At 47.7% G+C, this 24,078-nt stretch overlaps 6 protein-coding genes and 1 long non-coding RNA gene across 8 annotated transcripts; 6 read left to right on the forward strand and 1 right to left on the reverse strand.

Annotated features, from left to right (window-relative positions):
* The first annotated feature begins 383 nt into the window (after positions 1-383).
* Positions 384-1,489, forward strand: nupr1b (nuclear protein 1b). Its single transcript, XM_088357065.1, has 3 exons — positions 384-594; positions 781-917; positions 1,226-1,489. The coding sequence occupies exons 1-2, from the start codon at positions 498-500 to the stop codon at positions 906-908; spliced, it is 225 nt and encodes a 74-aa protein (XP_088213191.1). The 5' UTR covers positions 384-497; the 3' UTR covers positions 909-917; positions 1,226-1,489.
* An 801-nt stretch (positions 1,490-2,290) lies between these two features.
* Positions 2,291-5,962, forward strand: doc2a (double C2-like domains, alpha). Its single transcript, XM_088357054.1, has 11 exons — positions 2,291-2,524; positions 3,268-3,513; positions 3,895-3,974; positions 4,162-4,236; positions 4,356-4,465; positions 4,528-4,654; positions 4,799-4,858; positions 5,008-5,201; positions 5,277-5,358; positions 5,418-5,514; positions 5,600-5,962. Exons 2-11 carry the CDS (start codon positions 3,273-3,275, stop codon positions 5,734-5,736), a joined length of 1,203 nt encoding a protein of 400 aa, XP_088213180.1. The 5' UTR covers positions 2,291-2,524; positions 3,268-3,272; the 3' UTR covers positions 5,737-5,962.
* A 309-nt stretch (positions 5,963-6,271) lies between these two features.
* rapgefl1 (Rap guanine nucleotide exchange factor (GEF)-like 1) lies at positions 6,272-13,256 on the forward strand. Its single transcript, XM_088357046.1, has 16 exons — positions 6,272-6,727; positions 7,797-8,026; positions 9,081-9,159; positions 9,299-9,509; positions 9,576-9,673; positions 9,741-9,853; positions 9,939-10,106; positions 10,180-10,277; positions 10,414-10,536; positions 10,607-10,785; positions 10,878-10,968; positions 11,039-11,089; positions 11,165-11,252; positions 11,332-11,396; positions 11,510-11,564; positions 11,636-13,256. The coding sequence occupies exons 1-16, from the start codon at positions 6,474-6,476 to the stop codon at positions 11,758-11,760; spliced, it is 2,028 nt and encodes a 675-aa protein (XP_088213172.1). The 5' UTR covers positions 6,272-6,473; the 3' UTR covers positions 11,761-13,256.
* A 346-nt stretch (positions 13,257-13,602) lies between these two features.
* Positions 13,603-15,188, forward strand: LOC148383846 (nucleoside diphosphate kinase A-like). 2 transcript variants are annotated; one of them, XM_088357064.1, is made up of 5 exons: positions 13,603-13,697; positions 14,265-14,383; positions 14,445-14,546; positions 14,621-14,733; positions 15,018-15,188. In XM_088357064.1, the coding sequence occupies exons 2-5, from the start codon at positions 14,267-14,269 to the stop codon at positions 15,133-15,135; spliced, it is 450 nt and encodes a 149-aa protein (XP_088213190.1). In that variant the 5' UTR covers positions 13,603-13,697; positions 14,265-14,266; the 3' UTR covers positions 15,136-15,188. The 2 variants fall into 2 exon arrangements, with proteins under 2 accessions (XP_088213190.1, XP_088213189.1); XM_088357063.1 differs by lacking the exon at positions 13,603-13,697 and having other exon boundaries at positions 14,255-14,383.
* LOC148383847 (uncharacterized) lies at positions 14,943-22,553 on the reverse strand. The gene is made up of 3 exons (XR_015853264.1): positions 22,217-22,553; positions 15,866-16,060; positions 14,943-15,780 (listed from the first exon to the last, which is right to left on the reverse strand). It is a non-coding gene; the product is annotated as an uncharacterized LOC148383847 (long non-coding RNA).
* Positions 17,571-19,405, forward strand: LOC148383848 (keratin, type I cytoskeletal 13-like). The gene is made up of 7 exons (XM_088357053.1): positions 17,571-17,968; positions 18,117-18,199; positions 18,269-18,425; positions 18,488-18,649; positions 18,728-18,853; positions 18,932-19,152; positions 19,240-19,405. The coding sequence occupies exons 1-7, from the start codon at positions 17,600-17,602 to the stop codon at positions 19,331-19,333; spliced, it is 1,212 nt and encodes a 403-aa protein (XP_088213179.1). The 5' UTR covers positions 17,571-17,599; the 3' UTR covers positions 19,334-19,405.
* Positions 19,847-21,905, forward strand: LOC148383849 (keratin, type I cytoskeletal 50 kDa-like). The gene is made up of 7 exons (XM_088357052.1): positions 19,847-20,287; positions 20,463-20,545; positions 20,715-20,871; positions 20,947-21,108; positions 21,181-21,297; positions 21,474-21,694; positions 21,772-21,905. The coding sequence occupies exons 1-7, from the start codon at positions 19,862-19,864 to the stop codon at positions 21,830-21,832; spliced, it is 1,227 nt and encodes a 408-aa protein (XP_088213178.1). The 5' UTR covers positions 19,847-19,861; the 3' UTR covers positions 21,833-21,905.
* Positions 22,554-24,078: the final 1,525 nt, after the last annotated feature.

Consider the following 24,078-nt stretch of genomic DNA (forward strand, 5'->3'; position numbering starts at 1 on the left):
AAATTTGTTAGATGTTTCTGGGTCATAGTGGGGCGGCGGCGAGATAAAACTAATAATCATTGCTTTTTATTGGACCTGAACTGCTCGACCTTCGATCGCAAAACAAAATGAAAAAAAAAATGAGTTGTTGGAAAACTCTTGATTGATGGATTCATGCATGTCATCAAAAACTTGGACTATGAATACTACACAAGGACGTGACAAAGTGATGAAAACTTTGTCTAGCTGAAATTTGGGCAGACATATTTACTTGTTTTTGTCCTCGTTTTTGAAAAGGAAGTCCAGATGCGCAACTGATGCAATAGCAGGAGGAGCCTGGAAGTTTCCAGCAAAATAGCAACTTGTGGCAGCCTAGGGGGAGGAACTGGACCGTCCCATAAAAGCGCCACTGAACACAAACACGCAGACAGAGCAAGCGCCAGAGCAGAGCGATCCTGAGCACAGCCGGCCAGTTTGTATTATTTTTCCTGCGAGAGACAAGAAAAGCAGCAGCAGTCATGAGTCACGTGGACGTCAAGAACTTGAAGCCCACCAACTTCGAGGACCAGTACTACGACCAGTACGAGTACTACAACCTCAGTGACAAGTATACAGGTCCACATCTTCATCATTATCATGATCACCATTGTATTTCTGTGTGCCCTGCAATCGGCTGGTAGTCAGTGCGCCTTTTACTCAAAAGCAGCTAAGATGAGTTCAATGGAGGAGAAAACGGATGGTTGAACGTTGTTTCTGCTGTTGTTTTTCTCGGTGTTGCGCTGGCGATGATGACATCATCAGAGGGGGCGTCGCGCAAAGGTCGCTCGAAGAAGGAGGCCAGTGACAACACCAACAGGCACAACCCGACTGGACACGAACGCAAGATAGTCGAGAAACTTCAAAACAGCGAAAAGAAGAGCAAAGAGTGAAAGTCAAAGGTCAGACCGCTTTTGTTTTTCTTACGTTAATACGCCGCCTCCCTCCCTCCCACGGCCAGACGCTCTCAAGCGGTCAAGTTCTTGGCATCATTCAATGGCCACGCCCCTTAAAGGCTAATAAAAGTACTTGTCGTATCTCTGAGTACTCGAGTGAATACTCGTGAAAAAAGCATTTTCACAATACAGTGCGACTTTTCTTTTTTTCTTTCAGAGGCACGTAACAAAACAGTTTAACGGGGTATTGATGGCATTTGAATTTATTGCACTGGGGAAGAGTATTTAACTTGAATGTGATTGTGGCCCCCCAGGACCCGTCTGACGGCTCAAGCGGACACGACCTGCACTGACCATGGCACGGGAGCGCCCACGTTTGTCCGTCCCGACGCCTACGTGCGTCCTGACGATGACATCGGCTGCGTGTGACCCTCACCAAGCACCCAAGCCCCGCCCACCCGCAACGATGGCGCGCGTGTTGGCAGCGGGAACATTTGGGTGTTGATAAGGTGGATTTTGGAGTAAAGTTTCAAATGGTTGTTGACAAAAAAGAAACAATAAATATAATGTGAACAACACTGCCCTCTGCTGGATTGATTATCACGTGCTGTTATTCCACCCAATTTCTGACATAAATTTTCCACACGTCTCACATACTGGCACATTGCTGTCGTACATAGGTCAGGATATTGCAAACGTGGGCGTTGGTCATCGTTCATTTAATAGAGACGACTTCCATTTTATGGCCTTTGTTACCTTTTCTAGCTCAACTTGAAGTTTGTTCCATGTTTGTGTCTACGTGTCACTCATGCGGGCAACAAGGGCTCTTATTAAAGTCACCTACACCATCTGATCTTTGACCCCGCTCCTCATGCCCAGGAACACAGTAACAGCCAGCCCATATATGGGTGGTGTATGGACGGAGGGGGGGATTCAGCAAGGACAAGGAAGATGAGAATTCAACCAAGGCCATCCTCCCTCCCCACGGACTCCACCCAACACACACATGCACACGCACACACATACATACACAAAACTCCCTGAAAATAAGATGATACAGCTCATGGGAATGTCTTTGAAATAAACATGTAAACATAATAATAATTCATAATGTACAGTATCAGTATATTCTGAAAAAGTGTTGGCATTATTGTGTGCTTAGTGCAGTGATGGCTGGGAGGAAGAAGCTCCTCCCGTGTGTGTGTGCATGTGTGTGTGTGTTGGATGCATACATGTATCATTAACTATCATTAAACACAAATTACACAGAGGAGGAAGAGGAGGAAGACAGATGCGAGGTTTACTCCAACACCCTCCAAGGCTCTGCAAATGGGGGGTTTGTAGTGAGGGTGAGTGTGTTGAGGGGGGTAAATCATGATAAAAGGAAGAGCCTCCTCCTCCTCCTCACAGGATGGAAAGAAAACAGTCGCAAGAGCACACAAGCTTATGAAAAAGAAGGTGTGAACATCCCTCCCATCTGCTTGCCCCCCTCCCTCACTGCTTTCCCCTTTGCTGGATGCCACTGTCCGCTTAAACAGCCACCTGTTAGTCAGATGACACCCTGATCAGCTGGACTCCACTTGCTTTGGCTTCATTGGCATCATCCTAACAAGGTAACACACACACACACACACACACACACACACACAGACACACACACACACACACTGGTCACTCGAGCGCAATAAGCATGTTCGCCTGCAATCCGTGTACTGATATGATGTGTTGTGATCCATTCGTGATATTGCTGACGGACGATCGAGGCAAATGTGCGACAAGACCTTTGAAACTTTTTCCGTTGGTGCAAAACGCTCTCTTCTCTACTTACTTGACATTGTGGCATGCGCTGATTATTTCTTAAAACATCATTTGCAACTCGTTAAGCAGCTCCACTTGCTCGCTTTGGAGCGCTCCCGTGTGGAGCTCACTTGAGGTGCAGGCAGAGCAGCAAAACTTTCAACATGTCACATGCACGCGCACACGCAAAGCCGTCAATCAGGATTCGAAGGAGATCATGAAAGGGGAGTGTGAAAACGAGCGGGGAAGGAGACATCTGAGGATGCTGTGAATGGTCGCCGAGATACGAGCGAGCCAGTCAATCCTTTCATGAGATCTGAGACGGGCAATTCTTTTATGGGCGTCATGGCATGTTATGCCAGCACTAGCAGTCATATGATTTCATTGCAGACATCAAAGTCTCACTCCCACCCGCGAACAAACTGACTGACAACTTTTGAACTAATCCCCAGGTGATCTGTTTTGATTGACAGATCTGCATTCATCTCATTTAGTTTTGAACATCAATCTCACATTTGAAATAAAGAATTCAATCAATGAGCAGGTAGTTTGTTTTCAGGCCGGATGAGCACGAGGAGGACCAAGAAGAAGCTGAGCATCTCCATCCAAGAGCACATGGCCATCGACGTGTGTCCGGGCCCCATCCGCCCCATTCGCCAGATCTCGGACTACTTTCCCCGCTGCTCGCCCACCTCTCCTAGGTCGTCGTCAGGTCTCGGCCCCTCCGAGACGGCGTGCGGCCTGCAGGGGGACGGGGACGCAAGCACGTCAGTCGACACTGTCGGCTCCGACAGCGACGACTGCAGTGAGGTTCCCTGTCATTCCGTGTGTGCAGCTCGGCTAACAGGCTATGTGGCATGCACAGCATGCTAAATTAGCATGCCGCTGTGTGTTAGCACATGATTTTTATTCAATTCAACTTTTACGTGAAAAACTGAACGGTTGTCAAAGGTCACACCAACAAACACATTAACTCATGATGCTCCGATACTACGAAAGCGATACACAAAGATTTGGCCAACCAAGTTCAAGAGAACTTTGCTATGTGCTAGAAGATAGCCGCTAGCAGATGATAAATTACACCACATACGCCACCTTTGTGCTAGCACATAGTGTCCATGGTTTCACACCGAACATGACACACTGATATGTTGTGAGTGTAAGATGTATTTCTTTGTGTGAGCAGCGGAATTGGGAACTCTGGAGTTTGAGCTGAGGTACGAGCAGGCGACCAGTCAGCTGCATTGCACCGTGATTAGAGCCAAGGTAAGACGCAAACAGGAAGTCCACACACATGGATCACGTGACAGGAGGAAAGACATTGACTTATAATCATGTCAAAAATTAAATCAACCTGACATAACAACATAACTGATCATTTAAGGCAGAGTTCCTCAAACATTTGGAGACCCCGTTTAGCGTAGCAGCCATTAAAGGGCACCTGCTTCCACAGGGCCTGAAGCCGATGGACTTTAACGGCTTGGCTGATCCTTACGTCAAAGTTCATCTGTTGCCCGGCGCCTCCAAGGTCAGACCACAACCTTCTACAATGTTCTACAACCCTGCTTCTCCCCAAAAAATTGATTCACCAAGATCTAAATATGCAGTACCGTAAATGACGCTAACGATGCTAACATGTGCCATCAGGCCAACAAGCTGAAGACAAAGACCATCCGCAACTCTCTGAATCCCGTGTGGAACGAGACACTGACCTATATAGGAATCACACAGCAAGACATGAACAGGAAGACACTCAGGTGGGTGCACGTCTCCACGTGTCAAGTTGGACTTTTGAACTCTTCCATCTTGGCTCCCGCAGGCTGACTGTGTGTGACGAGGACAAGCTGACTCACAACGAGTTGATTGGCGAGTCGCGGGTTTCTCTCAAAAGAATCCAAGGAGACCACACCAAACATTTCCATACGTGCTTAGAACATCCTCCGCCGGTACACTCGCACTCACTTGTGCTCACTCATATGTACACAGTTCAAAACGTCCTCATTTGTGTGTGTGTGTGTGTGTGTGTGTGTGTGTGTGTGTGTGTGTGTGTGTGTGTGTGTGTGTGTGTGTGTGTGTGTGCACGTGTGCAGCTGCCGTCTCCCAGCACCATGGGTGAAGCTCTGCGAGGTATCTCCTGCTACTTGCGAGAGGTAAAAGCCCAACTTGTAGTGGTCAATATTTGGCTCACCAACTGGAATTTCTTCACAACTGTCCATTTGTTTCGTGCTCAAGGGGGTCAAAGGTGCCTCAAAATGATCAGTGGGTCAATCCACTGATGACATCATTCTCTCATCCTTAGTGGGAGAATGAGCAGCTGCACAGTCTGGAGGAACGAGGTCGCCTTCTCCTCTCGCTGCAGTTCTTGCCTCCGCCTTGTGGCGGCGATGACGAGCCAGATGAGGACGGCGGCGGGGGTCTCTGTGTGGGCGTGAAGCGCTGCGCTCACCTGGCAGCCATGGACGTCAATGGCTTCTCCGACCCCTACGTCAAAATGTGGGCCCGTTTATTTGCACAATTAGCATGCACATGCTAATCAGCATGTTGAAATGTTGTCGGTTCTTCTGACAGATACCTGAAGCCTGACATCCACAAGAAGTCCAAACATAAAACTGCTGTGATAAAAAAGACCCTCAACCCAGAATTTAATGAGGTACTAATTAGAGATGCAATAATTAACTGTTTCTGACATCGTGCGTGTGTGCTCTGCAGGAGTTCTTCTACGAGATGTCATTGTCGGAGCTGGCCAACAAAACCCTGGAGGTGACGGTGTGGGACTACGACTTGGGACGTTCCAACGACTTCATTGGTGAGACTTTGAGGGTGCTAACAGGTTAAATACTCGGCCGAGGCCAAATAGTGACCGCACGGACGTCCGTTCGCTTCCCGTGTAGGTGGGGTGTGTCTGGGTGCTCACGCGCTGGGCGACGCCCTTCGCCACTGGACAGACTGCCTGAACAACAAAGGCCAGCAGGTGGAGCGCTGGCACATCCTGACCAATCAGCTGCCCAAAAGCGCCAACCACGACTAAAGTTGCCATGATAGTGGCAACGCGTCACTTGACCGTCACATCAACAAAAAGCAACAAGCGGAAACAGAAGTGGACCATTGCAAACAAAGACTCCAGAACGCTTTGTTTTTGTATTTCATGTCACATATAGCCGGACTGATTTCCATACTTTCTACTTTTTTTTTTTAATCACATTAAAAGTCAGTTGATGAAATGCCACGACTTGCTACCAAAGCACGTCTGGTTTAAACTTTAAACTGAAAAAAAAGGTGTGTTCTACTCTCATATTTTACTATGACTGCGGTGCATGATTTACATCCAACATTTTTAAGTTTGGACAGATCTACATCAGCTTTTGTGGGCCTACTTGCCACTTTCAATATGGCGAACCTGCTTACGTATCTCAGATTACTCAACGAGAGATCTATTTGTGTCTGACGTCAAAGGCCAATGACGCGTCACGCTGGTGCTGCAACGTGACGTGACGTTGCTTCCGGCGTGCACGACTGCAGCAGACGGAGGGGGCGGGGCCAGCGCCGCGCGAACGTGCACTTGTCATCAGAGCGGAGCTACTGGGGGGCGTGCGGGGGCTTTGGGGCGGGGGCGGAGGCTGACGGAGGGAGGCTGCGGCATCCGACCGACGACAAGCGTCGAGCGAGCGAGAGACGCGCGCCTGTGATGTAGACGCGCTACCTGCCTGCCTGCCCCCCGTCCCGACCCGTCCCGTCCCGTCCTGTCCTGTCCTGTCCACCCCCACCATGCCGGCGGGGATGAAGCCGCTCGAGAAGTTCCTAAAGAAGCAGACGAGCGCGCTCAGCCGAGCCGGAGGAGGTGGAGGAGGAGGAGGTGGAGGAGGTGGAGGACCGGGAGCCGGACCGGGAGGCGGCGGAGGAGGAGCGGACAAGACCGGCGGGGGGACCGCGGCGTCGCGGCGGAGGGCTAGCCTGTCCCGCGTCGTCCCCTTCTTCAGGGAGACCTCCCCGGAGGGGGGGCAGGCCCGCGAGCTCTTCAGGTAGGCGGCCTCGGCGTGCGTGCGTGCGCGCGGGCGCGTGAGCTGCTGTTTGAAGGAGAAAGAAGGGAGGGGGCCGGGGGTCTGCGGGGGCTGCCGTCGTTACGCAACGTACGGAGCACAATGACGTCACGTACATCCTTCGGCTAAGCAACCTGCAAACGATGACAGCTCGTCATTGTGATTCCACATTTGAAATGCGTGCGTTGTCACCACGCCGCCGCCGCTATCAGTGCACATGCGACAAGACATTCATGCTGCCTCTGTTGAAATGCTGATTAGTCAATTCTTGCTCTCACACCACGGGAGCAAAAACAGTCCATTGAAAGTTGCGATATGAATCCAAGCTATGATTACGGAAGACTTCAGTTGAACACGTTAGGACGACGCTCATGTTCAAATGACCTCGATTCAACTCAATGTGAAATCTGGTCTTGTATAGTTGAACACAAAGCGACTAGATTTGCATGGAGCCATTTTTTTTTTCTTCATGCTTGGCTGTACCTTTGCCATTCAATTAAAGAGCATTTATTTGCTATGCCAGCCACTGTGAGCATAGACAGACAAACAACATGATCATGATGGAAATAATAATGCCATTACAGTGACTCATAACAGTGCTGTAAACATTTACTTTCACTTTTAACCTATCGACCTGCAGCATTGAGTTTTTGAGGACTTCCGACATGCCAAACCAAAAAAAAAAAAAACCAAAAGTGTGAGCACAAAGCACCCAACTGTGGATTTTGCAAACTGTTTTCAGATCCCTTTCAAAAAGCTGGAGACGCAATACAAAAGTCCTATTTGACACTTGCTTGAATCAAAATCAAGATGACTTTCACACAGTCAGCGTGGCCGAGTAGTCACATTCTTCACAGTTCATGAACACATCCAAGTCAACCCATCCCTCTGATTGGCTGTTAGCTAGCCAAGCGGTGCACGACAAATAATTGACTCCAGCAAAGCGGCGGCCAAGACAAAAAGCTCAGCAGAATGTGGCAACCCTACAAAAACTGTGATTCTGAATCCAGATCCTGATATGATGACCTTTGACCCCACCCACTCATTGCAGCCCCGACAGCGAGGACGCCCCACCCTGGCCTCCTGCCGGCTCGTCGCTCAATGGCTCGGCCGGCGGCGACGCACGCAGCCCGTCTTTGTCCGGCGACGAGCAGAGTTCCGAAGCCAGCCCGGCGGCGGAAAGTGGCGGCGGCGGTGCCGCCGTTCATGCCGACACGCCCCAAAACCTGATGTTCGCCGTGCTGGACAGCGTGGCGGGAAAACGCTTGGTCAACTGCACAGGTGACCTACACCTTCATTATGGCGCCATCCAAACCAAAAGAGGGAACTGCACACCCAATATAGTCACATTTATGAAAACCATTAATAAGACATTAATTCCTCCTCACGGGAATTAATATTCAAAAGAGAAAAAATAGTCACGGTGCTAACCCACAAACTTGTTGAGACGTGTACGTGGTTACATAATCGCTGCTGTTATGATAATGCAGTGGGCTCATGCGTGTTTCTACAGGAATGTTGCACACGCGCAGAGTGCAAGATGGTGGGTGCGTGGGAGTAAATGTGTGTGCTTGTTTGCTAACATGCCTCCACGACTTCCTGCGGATTTCTGATGGGTTGAATAAAATGTCGGCACATTCAAAAATTATGGAAAGAAGTGAAATTCACACATCACTTTCACATTGCGCACACGCATTGTGGTCATGTCAGTTCCTCGGCATCCTCTTACTGTCTCCATGGCAACCATCTGCAAAGGGGGGAGTGCTCTGGCACAACACGCCCACTGCAGTACGTTAGGCTTTCACATATGTGCACGTGTGTGCACATTGACACATGCGCACATTTTTTTTTTGTGACCCACATTTTGTATTTAGATTTGGTTTTCAAATGAGGTGAGGTGTTGACGCGCATTTCCTCGCAAGCGTCGTTTGTGTGTAAAAAAAAAAAAAATCGTATTTATCCAAAATAATTAAATTGATGAAGCCTAACTTGCCTATGAGAGTGTGTTGCTGCTACGCCAGAAGAAAAAAAACTACAGTAGCAGTTTGGGAAAAGTTGAGCGATCAAACAAAAGAGGCTTCAAACTGTGGAAGACCACTTCAAGCTGAGGTTAACACAAAAAGTACAAACACAAAGCAAAAAAATAGTATTTTAAGCAACATAGCTTTGCCTTATGAAACGTTCCAGTTAGCTCAATGCTAACAAACAATGTAAAACGGTACTGATAGACGAACGGTGAGCATTGATGATTGCTGCTGGATTTCGGCTCTTGCGTTGCGATTGTTTTGTATTTGGTCCCAATGTGATGTTTTTGTTTGTGTGTGTGCGTGTGTAGAGACGTTGCTGGATGACTTCATGTTGACTCATCCCATCTTTCTTACGGCCGACGCCTTTCAGCAAGTTCTACTGCAGCAGTATCCTTCATGTGCGCGAGCACACACGCTTGCTTGCATGCGCGTGCGTGGGGCGCCGACCAAACACGCATCGCCGCACGTCTAAACGCTCACGGAGGAATTTTGTTTTGCCTTTCTGCTTCCTTGACGCCACGCTCAGGTTTTGTCTGCATGTGGGGGAGGGGCCAGGTGAGGCAGGAGAGAGGCCGGGAGCGGAGGGGGAGGAGCAAGGAGAGAGCGGTCAGAGTGGGCCGTACGGGGAGGCGGAGCCAGACGACCTCCGCAGGAAACGGGCCGTGCTCAGCGTGGCCTTTCGCTACCTGGACACATACCGAGAACTCCTGCAGGAGGAGGGAGACAAATTCCCAAAGGTGACCGCACGGCTACACAACAACTACACACCTGGACCAACAACCAACGAGTGTGTGTGTTTGCAGGAATTGTACTTGTGTGCGCTTCAGGAGCTCAGTCGACATCCTGACCTGGTCGACGACGTCGTCAAACTGGAACGCTGGACTCAAATTTTACACTGCTCGTACGTGCAAATGCGCACACACACACACACACACACACAAAATGACAAATGTGACGTGTGTGGTCAGTTGCAGCGAGGAAAAGGAGAGCCGCAGGAAGCAAGTGCGACCGCTCTTCCGCCATTTCCGGCGAATCGACGCCTGCCTGCAGCCCCGGGAGGCGTTCAGGGGCTCTGACGAGAGTATGACATTCCCACCCACAGTTGACGCTCCTAATGCAGCTTGCTAATCAGAACGCTAAGCTAACGGCATGTCCGCTGCACACAGTCTTCTGCAGGGTCTACACTCCCGACCACTCCTACGTAACCATCCGAAGCCGGCTGTCGTGCCGTGTGGGCGACATCCTGGCGTTGGTGCGCGAGAAGCTGCAGTACAGCGACGAGCGCCCGCTCCTTCCCGGCAAACTGATCCTGGTGGCCGTCACGTCGGCTGGAGGTCTGCCAGCTCGCCGCGTAGGCCCGTCGCGGGTCGGCGAAAGGCTGACACGTTTGCTCGTGTGCGTCCGCAGAGAAGGCGGTGTTCCGGCCAAGCGACGAAGCCGTCTTCACCACGCTGGGGGTCAACACGCATTTGTTTACTTGCCAACCCTCCGAGCTCGACTCCCTGGTCAGTACCCGCTCCAAAGTATGTGGTATTATCAACATCTGCTGTCGCCCTCTGGAGGCCGGGAATGTTCATGACAAATTGAGGAAGCTCTCTTCCCCTCCCCACCCCAATTTTAATGTCACTCTTGCTCCATCAGCTCCCGCTTCCTGAGGAGATCCACTGGACGCCCGGAGACAGCAAACTTCACGACATGTCAGCTGAAGAAGTGGCCAACCAGCTGGTGGCCTTTGACTGGGAGCTCTTCAGCTGCGTGCATGAGGTAGGCGCCAGCCAGATCCCGAAACGATTGGCCTCCCTTTGGCGTCCGCCTGAACTTGAACTCCCTGCAGGTGGAGTTTGTGTGTTATGTGTTCCACGGCGAGCAGTCCCGCTGGCGCCCCCTCAACCTGGAGTTGGTACTACAGCGCTGCAGCGAGGTTCAGCACTGGGTGGCCACGGAGATGCTGCAGTGCCACTCACTGCCCAAACGCATTCAGCTGCTCAGAAAGTTCATCAAGATCGCTGCGCTGTGAGACAAAACTCGCCAACCTCAATCTGTCCCTCCCTCATCTGTCTGTCCATCCATCCAGATTTTTCTTCTCCTCTTCATGTGTGTTTCAGCTGCAAACAACAGCAAGACCTTCTGTCCTTCCTGGCCGTGTTGCTGGGCTTGGACAACCCGGCACTCAGCAGGCTGAGGCTCACCTGGGAGGTAACGCTCAAGCAACTTGACCCACACTCAACATCTGTGGACGAGTTAACGAGCATGTTTTGTGTGTCAGGGTCTTCCGGGGAAGTTCCGCAAACAGTTTCAACAATTTGAAAGCATCACTGTAAGTTTTAGTTTTGGAACTACAGAACAACTACAATGTCCCACTTTTGACATTTGGACGTTTTGCCCACATTAGGATCCTTCTCGAAACCACAAGTCCTACAGAGACCTGATCACCAGTCTTACGCCACCGCTCATTCCCTTCACGCCTCTGCTGCTCAAAGGCACGCACACACACTCTCACGCACACACACACAACCACACACACCAATTCTAAATCACACAACTGCTTTGTTTTTGCAGACTTGACTTTTCTTCACGAGAGTTGTAAAACTTTTCACGGCCAACACGTCAACTTTGACAAAATGGTAAGAAAATACGCTCATCCCAATCTTTCATTTATCACTGAGGGAAAAAAAAAAAAAACAGCAGAGAAGGAAGCACTGCAACTTTTGATTGCTAAATTGCTACTTTTGCACAGCACAAAGTGGCTGAAATGGTCCGAAGCATCCGCAGATACCGCAGCGGACAACTGGGTAACACGCATGCACAAACACACACACGATTGTGTACACAGGAAGCTAATTGTGCTTGTTCCTGCCGGTAGTCATGGATACGGAGACGTCGCCATCCCATTTGCAGACGAAAGCGTACGTGAGGCAGCTGCACGTCATCGACAACCAAAATCTGCTCTTTGACTTGTCCTGCAAACTCGAACCCAGAGACGGATAGACCTTATCCCCCCCCTCCCCTAAAGGAAGAAAAAAACACGTGAAGGGGACATGCCAAGAGGACACGGTAGGACACATGCAAAGACGGGTGAAGACCGGCCCCACCTCCTCATTTTCCTCTTCAGCCAATCAGGACAAGCTTGGCTGTCATTTTTTTTCCTTCATTTGCATTTGGCCCCGCCCACAAACAGCTAATGACACTAATCACTTCCTTTCTTCACGTCTTTACCTTATTTCCTTCCTCACTTCTTTGCCATCCTTCCTGCTAAACTTAAATCTTTCCTAACTTTCTTTACAGCCTTCATTTCCTTTTCTTACTTCTATTCTTCACTTTCTTTGTTCTCTTCCTTTCCTTACTTTCTTGTCTTTCCTTATTTCCTTTCCTTCCTTCCTTCCCTGACTTTGTAATCTCACTTCCTTACTAGCTTTCTTCACTTTCTATTCTTGTGTCTATTTGTCACTTTCTTTACTTCCCCCCTGTCCTCACTTCCTTATTTCGTGTCATTTCTTTTCCTTTTCCTTTGTTCCTCGTTTCCTTTCCTGGCTTCCGTGTGACGTGAGCGGACGCCTCCACCCAGGAAAAAAGGTTTCAACTATTTTCCGACGAAGCACTTTGATGACCCTCTCAGGGCTGCGAGGTTTTGTTTACTACTTCTATTGTCGTGCGATGACTTCATCATTATTATGATTAATATTGCTCTTAAGATTATTGTTGTTGTTGTTTTTTTTTTTTAGTTGTTGTGCACAACACTATTTTTGACAAACAAAAGCTGTTTGCTTGACCGACACGTTTAACAAGGTGTATTGAGTCCCCAGGTGAGGTTGAAGCTGGACTTTTCCTTTGAAGGACTGCAAAGCACCGATTAAGGACCGGCAAGTCGTCCTCGGATGCTTTTATTAGCAACGTGACAAGATGACAGTCGCTCAGAAAGCCGAGATATTAAAATGTCCACTCCGAGACAAAATGGCAGTGTAGTTGAAGTGGCCACTTCCCAAAAAAATTAGGGGCCTAGATTGGCTCATGCGCATCGCTCATCAATCGGCAATTGATTTGGTGGGGCTGATTGCTTTCAAAGTGCTCATTCCAGGCTTTGGAGAAAACTACTTGTCACTTTGCTACTTTTATCACTCAGGCGGGGACGTTTGTGTAAATAGCCGCGGTGTAAATAGACGAAACCCACGCAGAATCTATTTTACGTAAAAGCGTCCAGCTTGGTTTTTGCTTTGTCGGCTTTGGGTCGATTGGATGCGGCGGCGGCAGGGAGTTAGCTAGCTAGCCGAGCCGCCTTAACACCGAGGACGGCCATGTTGTTTGAAGAACGCAGCGGGCTAGCTAACAAACTAGTCCGCTAGCGAAGGATGACGGACTGTTGACGCTTGAATTTCAAAGTGGGATATTTTTCAAACTGGAGTCTTTGTAATGTGATTTTTCTGCACTTGAAAATCTTGTCATGTTCCTTCCTACAGCTGCAAAAATAAATGCTGACCTGCGACCAATCCCTGCGTCACATTTTCAAGAAGGTGTTTGCAGATTTGACACACGCACGCACGCACACACATGCATGTACAGTACTCTAAATCAGTTCATATTGCATGAAATGAGAAGCTAAAAATAGTCAAAGTGGGTGAAGGGTGTCACAAGCATCACGTTTGTCCATTTGGATGTCGGGCTTGAAGGTTATTTTGATTGGGCGCAAAGTCAGCAGCAATGCCATCTAATCCCACTAATTAAGCTTTGCTAGCTGTTTCCACTGACACCAATCAAGTCGAGTCAGCGGCGATTCCTGTCATCGGGATGCTCATCCAATCGGAAAGCCCGGACCGGTGACCCCCCTCCCTTCTCCCGCACTGCCCCCCTCAGCCTTTAAAAGTTTTTGCACGCCGCTCATCGTCCCGGCTGAGCTCTCGACTGCTGACCGACCTCCGAGCTTCTTCAAGGTAACGGTGCAGTCTTCCTTCCTCTGCCTGATTTTCTTTGTTTGTCTCGTATTTGTTTTTAAGGGCAAACGTTACAGGATGCAAAAGATCAACTTGAAGAAAACATGACACATGACCTTTATGTTTTCATCTTCCCTGCTAATAGCAAGCTAAACACGAACCCTGAATGTTTTTGATTGAAAGTTGTCATTTATGTTTATATTGGTGTGAATGGTCACTTGAATGAGGAGGGTCATGGTGGACAGGGTTAAGTGTCCAATCATGTCAGCTGTCACTTCTCCCCTTCGTCACATGATCCACAGGCAGCTGACGCTAAAGTTAGCATCAGGGAGGGCGGGGCTGGTGTTGGTATGTTCCGATAGGCAGCTGGGGCTGGCGATGTGTGGCTTGGGGGTGGCGGGCACTTTCATTATTTCTCAATCTCGTATTGTCTATGAGAGGTCGCCAGGGTTAGAACATGCAAACACCACACAGGAGAGCAACCACATTCAAACCCAAGCATCAGAACTGCCTTGCTAAGTGCCAAAATGTGAAAAACACCTGATAATAGTGATGACATGCGTGCAGACATGGAGCGAACTTTCATCGCAGTGAAGCCGGACGGCGTCCAGCGAGGCCTGTGCGGCGAGATCATCAAGCGCTTCGAGCAGAGAGGTTTCAAACTGGTCGCCTGCAAGATGATGCAGGTATGCAATATTTCCCCATATTCCGCCGACACTCCGACATTGCGGCGCTTTTGTGCGGCAGGCGTCTGAGGATCACATGAAGACACACTACGCCGACTTGAAGGACACGCCCTTCTACGCCGGACTGTGCAAGTACATGGCGTCCGGACCCATCCTAGCCATGGTAACGTACTTAGTCGGCATCACGTGAACAGGCGCTCGCCGTCGTAAATGGCACCATGCTTGTGTCCTGCACAGGTGTGGGAGGGGCGGAGCATTGTTAAGCTGGCACGAATGATGCTGGGAGAAACCAACCCGGCCGAGTCCAAACCCGGAAGCATCCGAGGAGACCTGTGCATTGACATCGGCAGGTAAGTCCTCGTTGGGCAGCCGTTCTGAGCACACTGCTTGTGACGTGTCATTCCATCGGTGACTAGCGGCTGTGACATCTGGCTAGGTAATTAGCTTCCACACAACTCATGACTTATCATTCGAATTAGAGATTTACATTATCAACACTCGCCATCTGTATCATGACTGGCATCAGTTTGAGTATTTAGCATCCATGCTAATTAGCATGAATGCTAAAGACGCCACTAATGGCCGGTCATCCAGCTGATAGACTAGCATCTGTACATTTTTTTTTTCCCACCAGGAACGTGATCCACGGCAGCGACACAGTGGAAAATGCCAAGCGCGAGATAGATTTGTGGTTCAAGGCTGCCGAGATGCTCAACTACGCCCCCTGTGCTCAAGCCTTCCTCTACGAGTAAAATTCAAGAGCGACGGAATGCGCTTGTCAATAAAGCCTCATGAGAACAGGTCACACTGTGATTTTCACTTTTATTGCGTGCTTGTATGTGCATCATTTTGTTAAACCAGCAACATTTCAACTCTCTGTACGTACTCTTATTTAAAACCTATTCACACCACTTCAGCCGCACAACTTAGCAGACTGACAAAAACATTCCACTGACAAAACACCTCCCAACATGTTTATTTAATCTATTTATTTGTTTGGTTGTTGATCTTCTAGATGTCATTTAATTGGTTTTCTTTTTCTGTCTGTATTGGCCATGATAAAGCCATAACTGCTGAATTGGCACAAAATATGAACTGAAATAAAAACATGCTTTGTTGACATTACCAATAATATTAAACTGCAACCCAGCCCAGCAGGAATTTGCCAGAACGTTCAAAATACTAATCCTACTAAAACACTGGCCCGTCTGCATGAATGCTGTAAATGCACCAAAATACGCTTCAAAATTTTCACACAGTAAATTTACTGGTCGCTGAAATACTTCAGCGGTTCAACATCAAACCATCAAAAGTTAACTGGACTTACGTTTCCATGACTTGACTTTCTTCCACGGGCTGACTCTGCAGCGTTGAACTGTGTGTGCAAACAGGTTAGACTAAAATAGAATGAAATAATTATCTGATTAAAAGAAAAGAAGACTGCTCTTATAAACCCAACAAACGAGCATTTCGCAAGTTTACCTCTGAAACTTGTGGTGCAGCGCACCTGCTGCCATCAAGCCAACACATTCTGGCTTCGCGCCCACCAGATCACGTCAAACATACAAATGGCCACAGGGTGGCACTGTTTCTCCCTTCAACGAGGCTCAAGCAAAATCTGGCTGCAATCACGCCTACTGTCGATGTCTTCAAATACTCCTTCACATTCATATTTATCTGTGAATACACAGATAAAATTGATCATAAAATCGACTTCCTTCACTATTTCAACCCTCGTGCTCACACATAAAGAGAAAAAGAGACGTAACCACTCCCTCGTGGCCGCATTTATAAATACTGGCATGCACACATAAAAACACACAACCACACAACCACACGTACTAACACACGCCAGGTAAGAATATTGCATTGTGGGTATTGGAACACTGGGCTAGTTCTGATTGTTGCAACATAACCGCAACACCCCACACACATACACACAAACCACAAAAAAGGAAAAAAAAAAAACCGCAAGTGTGGGTGTGGTGGGTTTCCTAAAATGACTGAAGCAGGTTTGCGCACATACGACAATGGCACACCTTGATCATCGCACATTTTTCAAAACAAGTTTGATCTTGACTCGGGCGAGTGAGGGCGGGAGTAACCTTGGACGGATCACCTGTCAATCACACGACTAACACGTCTTTCACACACTTGAGCAATAAAATATTGATGACTTTTTTTTATGATTTAATGTGTTTGAGCTATGGGAGGAAAAACAAAGATTCAAACGAGTAATCATTTTTCTGTAAGGCACTTGCACAAGTGCATAATCTACAGTGCCAAAAGGCCAGTTATGTCCACAATAAAAAATATGTCAATATGTCAATGATGTCAAGAGTATGGAAGAGGATTAGGGCCAGTGAAGAAGAAAAAAAAAAAGGGTGGTGACAGGATTCTGACTTTTTTTCTCAGAGTTCCGACTTTAAATTCATAATAAAGTCAGAATTGTGAGGGAAAAAAAATTCTGAATCCTGTCACCCCCTTTTTTTTTTCTTCACTGGCCCTAATCCTCTTCCGTAGTACGGATCTTCCGTACTCTTCTGTACAAGAGTAACAGCCCTAAAAGAGAAGAATTAAAACAAAGGAAATAACATACAATACAAAAAAGGTGAGAAGAAAATGCAAAAAATCTCAGGAAAGTGACTGACAGGTTATATAGAAATGTCCACACCCACAACATAAATTCTTCATGTAGGTGTGTGCATCCATTTGTGTGTGAATCCATTTGAACAGGTAAATGTGTGAGTGGGTCTCAGTGTGTGCGTAAGTCCTTGTATGTACTATATTTTCAAGCCTTTAGTCAATCACACATTTCGCCAAATACATCAAAACTCATTGGACAGACCCACCCCAAGCAGAGCCAGCAAATGAGCCCAATGTTGTATAATGGAAAAGTTGATGGATCACCTGACCTGAATCCAATTGAGCATGTATTTGACTTGCTAAACTAAAGGGAGGAAGCTGTCCCAAGCAGCAAATGAAGACGGGATCTAATCCAGCATCTGATTATGTCAATGTTGTCCGCACCTCCACCCGCATGGGATTGCAAAGTTTTACTTCAGATTGTTCCTTTGTGCTCATTGTCCGTGTGCCGGCCGGGCATGATGGTGCACGTTCAAGTATAGAATGCTTCTAATTCCAGAGGGGGTCTCAAGTGAGATATAAGGAGGCTTCCGTTGCTTGCGGCGCATCCAGAGCCCCTGTCTGTTGAACATGACATCCTTTGCTCGCTCTCTTGGCTTTTCAACTGGAAGCCGTGTCGGCTCCCGGTGGGCCCCCAGCGTGTACGCCGGCGCCGGGGGCCAAGGGGTGCGCATCTCCAGCGTGGCAGCTCCTCTGTGTTTCTCCTCTGCCGGTGCCGCCTTTGATTTGGCAGATGCCCTGGATGTGCCAGACAGCGATAAGACTGCCATGCAGAACCTGAACGGTCGCTTGGCGACCTATTTGGAGAAGGTGCGCAAGCTGGAGGCGGCCAATGGGGAGCTAGAGCTGAAGATCAGGAACTTCCTTGAAAACGCCAGCACGCCGGAGAGCAGAGACTGGAGCGCCTACAATGGACCAATTAGGGACCTCCAGGAGCAGGTCAGTGTACCACACCCACAAATAGTAGAGTGTACTTAGGATAACATAAAATGCACTTAAAATAACATTCATTTTTCTGATGACATTTTTTGTTTACTCCCAACATTTGAAAACCTTTGCCATCTCTGTGAAATATTGTCAATCGTAGATCTTTGACGCCACTCGCACCAATGTGTCTCTCCAACTGGACATAGATAACGCCAAACTGGCGGTTGACGACTTCAAGCTCAAGTGAGTCCAACACACGTCAATCATAACGCCACACGCTTTGTATTTGTCAACACTTCTCTTTGACTTGAGGTACAACAACGAGTTGGCTATGCGCCAAGCGGTGGAGGCCGATCTGGGCGGTCTGAAACGAATACTGGACGAGTTGACGCTGAGTCGCTCCGACTTGGAGATGCAAGTGGAGGCTCTGAAGGAGGAACTGATCCACCTGAAGATGAACCATGAGGAGGTGAGAACAGCCACAGCACAGGCCACACAGGAAGTCCAACTAACCACCTCTGCCATCCACAGGACCTCCTCAACATGCAGTCTCAGATGAACGGACAGGTCAATGTAGAGTTAAATGCTGCCCCTCAGCAGGATCTCTCTGCCGTCTTGGCCGAAATCCGACAACATTACGAGAACGTCACCTCCAAGAACAGCACAGACCTGGATGACTGGTTTCAAGCCAAGGTGAATGTAAAATCTCAGTGTCTACCTATCTAAACAATCATTCTGCTTCTTCATGTCCTAAACCTGGCCAATATCCAGACAATTGAGCTCAATAAAGAAGTGGTGACAAGCGCCGAGACCCTGCAGACGTCCAAAAGCGAGACAAGAGAATCGCAAAGAACTCTCCAGGATCTGCAGATCCAACTGGAAGCGGAACTCAGTCAGGTGAGCTCCCAGCAGACGTCCTGTTCACCGTATCTTTTTTTTGTTTGTTTCTAACTGCTTCGATTGAACGAATATTAGAAAGCGGCTTTGGAGGGAACGCTGGCCGAGACACAATCTCGCCACGCCGCCATGTTGCTAGGTTACCAGAGGCAAGTGGAGGGCTTGGAGGAGCAGCTGGTTCAGCTCAGAGCCGAAGTGGAGAAGCAGAAGGTTCAGTTTTCTGAGCTTCTGGACATCAAGACTCGATTGGAAATGGAGATCGCAGAGTACCGACGCCTGATTGATAGCGAGATGCAGAGGTGGGAGGCGGAAAGGTCACATAAGAATCCCACAAACTAAAAACCTCTTTGTCATTTGATTTGTGTTTGTCATGTAACTTTCTGCAGCTTGTCTGAAGTCAGTAGTGCCCACCACCATCTGGCCACCATCGCCAAGGAGACCACAGACGATGACAAAGATGACAGCTCAGAATCTGAATGATGTCACCACAATAAAATAAAAAAACGTGACAAACTGATGTTATTTTTTTGATCAACAGCACAACTGCTTATTCTTACGATTCCGCAATCAGCGTAGGCGATGGTGCATTATTTCAAAACAATGACCCAGTCCATCACTTTATCAATCAAATAAACAATCTTGGACCAGATGGTGGTCGTTTCAGGTTTGTCAACTCATTCCTTGCACTAGTTGGACCAGCAAAACCAGTCAACATTTTGGAGTCAAACAGCTTGGAGGCATCTCACAATTGGGTTGGAGGTAGTGGTTGTTACCTAGGGCAGTGGGGTGTGTTCCGGGCCACTTCTCAAAAAAGGTATGAGGTGCAAACATACCGGTGCTGTGAGATGATAATTGGCTGTTTGAGGCCTCGGGAGATCATAGCCCCACCAGGATGTTGTTCATTCCAGCTGCAGGGTGTGCCCCACCCCCCTTTGCCCCACCCCACCGCCAAAAGTTTAAAAGGCTCTTTGGTCCTAGCAGGTCTTCAGTCTCTCTAGTCTCTCCAACATGGCGACCCGCAGCTATATGTCATCGTCCCGCATCAGCAGCTTGGGTGGCAGCAACATGAGTGCCGGCAGCGTCTACGGCGGCGCAGGCGGTTCTGGGGTCAAAATCTCCCAGACTGGCTTCGGAGGCGGCAGCATGTATGGGGGTGGTGGCGGTTCCGGGATCCACGTCTCCAGAATCAGCTCGACCATGGGCGGCGCAGGTGGCTTCAATCTGGCCGACGCCATCGACATCTCCGCCAACGAGAAGTTCACCATGCAGAACTTGAACGACAGGCTGGCGAGCTATCTGGAGAAGGTGCGCAGACTGGAGGTGGCCAACGCAGATCTGGAGCTCAAGATCAAGAACTTCCTGGCAAGCCAAACTGGTCCTGCGACCCACGACTGGACCACCTTCTTTGCGCGAATCAGAGATCTGCAGGCTGGGGTGAGGTCAACTCTACAGTACATGTCATATTACCCCACTGATCAAGAATAACAGCACGCTTATCGTGCTTTCGAGATGTTCAAAGCATCCAGTATAGGCGGTCTGTCTTGTCGGTCTGTAGTTATCTCATTTAATGGAACAATGCCAGAGACTCTCATTGCCTGTCATCACTCAGATCCAAAATGGCGCTCGTTCCAACGCCGCCCTGATTCTTGCTATCGACAACGCCAAGCTGGCCTCAGAAGACTTCCGCGTCAAGTGAGTGATGCCTCAAAAAGCCATGAAGAAACTTTGAATGATTGAACATCTGGATTTCAAAATTTAAGAAACCTTTTGGCTGAAACATCTTAAACACGGTCTAGTTGCCTTCATTCCACATTTTCTAATGACCAACATCTAATTGTGAAAATGCAATGATGATGTTCAGGTATGAGAACGAGCTGGGTATTCGCCAGTCGGCCGAGGCCGATGCGGCTGGCCTGAAGCGGGTTCTGGATGAGCTGACCATAAGTCGCACTGACTTGGAGATGCAGGTGGAGGGTCTGAAGGAGGAACTTATTTACATGAAGAGGAACCATGAAGAGGTGAAAACTTGGAGATTCCTAAAATTCATTGAAGGCTACACAAGGAGTCATTCTAATCACCACTGCCGTCCATAGGACCTCATCGCCCTGCGATCCCAGATATCTGGAAATGTCAACGTGGAGGTGGACGCCGCCCCTCAGCAGGATCTCTCCACCGTCTTGGCTGGAATACGAGAGCATTACGAGAATGTCGCTGCAAATAACCGCAGAGACCTGGACAATTGGTTCCAGGCCAAGGTGAGTTTGAAAGCTCATGACTAATGAGCCGAAAGTAGTCGTCTCCATGTGTAAAACTGAGCTTATGTCCAGTCCGCCGAGCTCAACAAAGAAGTGACGGTGAACCTCCAGACGACCAAGAGCGAGATGACCGACCTGCGTAGAACTTTCCAGAACCTGCAGATCCAACTGCAGGCGGAGTTCAGCCAGGTGATCCTGCAGCAGCCAAAGATGTTATGATCAGTCTCCGACCTCAGATCAAACGAATTCCAGTAGATGTGAAACTTGATCGTTATCAGTTCCGCTGAATGTTTGTTTGCACAGCGAGAGGACAGGTGTGATTGCCTTTCTTTGTCTAACTTTGCACCAAATGATCGGGCTGGCAGAAAGCGGTTCTGGAGGCAACGCTGGCCGAGACGCAAGCTCGCTATTCTGCCATGTTGCAAGGCTACCAGAGGCAGGTGTCGGCTTTGGAAGAGCAGCTGGCGCAGCTCAGGACGGAAGTGGAGAACCAGAAGATCCAGTACGCCGAACTTCTGGACATCAAGACACGGCTGGAAATGGAGATTTCAGAGTATCGCCGCCTGATAGACGGAGAGGGCGCCAAGTGAGCCACTCGGGAATTGCTTGTGAAATCCAAGCCAGAGGAGAACTAACGTCCCACTTTGTTCTTGTCTTATGCAGCACCAACAAAAACTCTCGGGTCGTCATCGTGCAGGAGGTCCACACCACAAGCAGCAGATGAGGAGCAGGAAGAACGTCATCACCACAGTTCCTCTTTATGCGCCCTCCCCTTCAATAAAGGGAGTCTGACGCCATTGGTGTTTATTTTTTGTCCTTCCATCATCTATCCATTTATATAAATATACAAGACTGGATAAGTGAGAGTCCAAGCTAAACTTCACAGGCAACACACACAGTCCACATGGAGAGATGGAAACACAGAACTTCTAATTCTGGCACAGATGTGCTGACCCCCCTTTCACTCACAAAACAAAATCAGACACAGAAAAAAAAAAATAAGAAAAATATTTGAACCTCCAAACCTCTACGTGACAATATTGCAGTTCACAATCAATCTGTCCCTAATAACATGACAAAAATGTAAAAACCTGTCTTTTGTACTCACTCAGCGTTGGTGGTTCTAGACAAAATCCATCCTCCTTTTCTCCTCAGGGGATGTTCTTGTCCTTCTGTGGTGCGGTTGTTGTTATGTTGGATAGCTAGCTAGCTAGCTAGAGCAGCAGCAAGTAGCTAGCTAGCTGCTGCTCTGGAAGTGGCAAATTAGTCCTTTTCCAGGTTGAAACAACCCAGCAAGACAAGTTGCCTCTGATCAACCAATCTGAGGGCAGAAAAACACTGACATCACTCTCTGTCCTTGGCAAGGTGTGTTGAATCAAACATCTAATTTAAAAAAAAAAAAATCTAATTGAAATACCGTATTTTCTGGACTATAAGGCGCACCTAGAAACCTCAAATTTTCTCAAAGGCCGACAGTGTGCCTTATAGTCAGGTGCGCCTTATGTATGGACCAAATTCCGGCCCGCGGGCCAAATGCGGCCCATGTCTAAATTTAAACTGGCCCGAAGCATTGTGTCATAGAATCAATCATAAGTGGCCCGCTGAAGACTATGAATCATGAATCAAAAAGACTATGGATTATTATTTTGTGATTATAAAGTAATTTGTTGCATCTGAAGTTGAAATAAAAAAGAAAATGGAGAATGACTTGATTTGGATTAAAAATCTGACATGATGCAACCTGGCCTGTTTACTGCAGTCACAAACACCAATATCACCCTTCTTATTCATACAACAATAACAACAATAAAACCAACTTAATACATCTAATATAAAATTCATTCAACTTTCATAAAATTGTTAATTTGTTATAATTGTAATCTTTAACTTTAACTTGTTTACTGATCTGACTGGTTTGTTTTGTACTTATTAAAGTAAGCTTTACATGTTTATTTTGTGTGTTGTGTGATATTAACATTATTGATATATTGTTATTGTTTTCACTATTTCAAGTTATTATATTGTAATTGCATTGATGCTACGCCTTATAGTCCGGTGCGCCTAATATATGGACAAAGTTTTAAAATGGGCCATTTATTGAAGGTGCGCCTTATAGTCCGGAAAATACGATAAAAAAAAAACAACCACCATTGCATGTGTCGTTGGCCAGCAATCGGGTATCTGAAGGTCTTTGGTAGATTACATTGACATTGCATCACAATCTGACTGGACAAAATATGTATATAAAACCCACTCTACTGGAATCTAGACATTCACATACTTACCGACTTAGTCATTTGTCAAATGTCAATGACATTGACCTCAGTGTGTATCAAACTGACAGGTGTTTCTAACATTTTGGTTTCCTCAATTAGTTACCTAATAAGAGTGAAAACCAGAAACAACTTGTAGTAGCTTGTACTTGTTATGCAGTCAAGTGTGTGGAATGAAACAGGTCAGGTTGAGCGTCATTCAGAAGCATCAGTGTGATGATTGATTGACGAGCGCTGAATGACTGTGCTTCGTGTTGTAAAGTTCAGAAGGGGAAAACTTGGCATTTGGACTGGAGTCAAAGTCAGGGCTCAACTAGATAAACAATGGCCATGTCAACAACCAAAGTCGGTGCATAGGGCAGAGAAAAATCTCAAAACCAAAATGTCTTTGGTGCGAACCTTGCAATACACTGCGCGGCAGCAGCACGAAGGTTCATAAATCACAAGATGAATCTTCTGTCAGTGAGTTCACAAATCAACCCGTCAAGAAATTACTGTCAATCACCTCTAGGCAAAAGTGCCTCGACAAAAACAAAAACGAAGAAAACAAATGTAATAATATCTTGGAGACACAGATAAACTTAAAGTTCATTGTATATTCTTGCAATCAGGAAGAACAAGAATACAGGAAAAACAAATCAAAGACTTGGGTGTGAACCTTGTGGAACGCCATGTGGCAGATCCTGAATCGGAAGAC

Source organism: Syngnathus floridae, chromosome 17 (genome assembly GCF_059516105.1).
Source record: "Syngnathus floridae isolate MCC-2025c chromosome 17, RoL_Sflo_1.0, whole genome shotgun sequence".
In the NCBI taxonomy this organism is placed as follows: Eukaryota; Metazoa; Chordata; class Actinopteri; order Syngnathiformes; family Syngnathidae; genus Syngnathus; species Syngnathus floridae.

Bases quoted from the DNA above. Each gene is read 5' to 3' on its own strand.
- nupr1b (XM_088357065.1), top strand. From the start codon at position 498: ATGAGTCACGTGGACGTCAAGAACTTGAAGCCCACCAACTTCGAGGAC. The intron at 595-780 runs GTCCACATCTTC...TGACATCATCAG, and splicing joins CCTCAGTGACAAGTATACAG to AGGGGGCGTCGCGCAAAGGT.
- doc2a (XM_088357054.1), top strand. From the start codon at position 3,273: ATGAGCACGAGGAGGACCAAGAAGAAGCTGAGCATCTCCATCCAAGAG. The intron at 3,514-3,894 runs GTGAGGTTCCCT...TTGTGTGAGCAG, and splicing joins CTCCGACAGCGACGACTGCA to CGGAATTGGGAACTCTGGAG. The intron at 4,859-5,007 runs GTAAAAGCCCAA...TCTCATCCTTAG, and splicing joins TCTCCTGCTACTTGCGAGAG to TGGGAGAATGAGCAGCTGCA.
- rapgefl1 (XM_088357046.1), top strand. From the start codon at position 6,474: ATGCCGGCGGGGATGAAGCCGCTCGAGAAGTTCCTAAAGAAGCAGACG. The intron at 8,027-9,080 runs GTGACCTACACC...GTGCGTGTGTAG, and splicing joins ACGCTTGGTCAACTGCACAG to AGACGTTGCTGGATGACTTC. The intron at 11,397-11,509 runs GTAAGAAAATAC...ACTTTTGCACAG, and splicing joins ACGTCAACTTTGACAAAATG to CACAAAGTGGCTGAAATGGT.
- LOC148383846 (XM_088357063.1), top strand. From the start codon at position 14,255: ATGCGTGCAGACATGGAGCGAACTTTCATCGCAGTGAAGCCGGACGGC. The intron at 14,384-14,444 runs GTATGCAATATT...TTTGTGCGGCAG, and splicing joins TCGCCTGCAAGATGATGCAG to GCGTCTGAGGATCACATGAA. The intron at 14,734-15,017 runs GTAAGTCCTCGT...TTTTCCCACCAG, and splicing joins CTGTGCATTGACATCGGCAG to GAACGTGATCCACGGCAGCG.
- LOC148383848 (XM_088357053.1), top strand. From the start codon at position 17,600: ATGACATCCTTTGCTCGCTCTCTTGGCTTTTCAACTGGAAGCCGTGTC. The intron at 18,200-18,268 runs GTGAGTCCAACA...CTTTGACTTGAG, and splicing joins GTTGACGACTTCAAGCTCAA to GTACAACAACGAGTTGGCTA. The intron at 19,153-19,239 runs GTGGGAGGCGGA...AACTTTCTGCAG, and splicing joins ATTGATAGCGAGATGCAGAG to CTTGTCTGAAGTCAGTAGTG.
- LOC148383849 (XM_088357052.1), top strand. From the start codon at position 19,862: ATGGCGACCCGCAGCTATATGTCATCGTCCCGCATCAGCAGCTTGGGT. The intron at 20,546-20,714 runs GTGAGTGATGCC...GATGATGTTCAG, and splicing joins TCAGAAGACTTCCGCGTCAA to GTATGAGAACGAGCTGGGTA. The intron at 20,872-20,946 runs GTGAAAACTTGG...TGCCGTCCATAG, and splicing joins TGAAGAGGAACCATGAAGAG to GACCTCATCGCCCTGCGATC.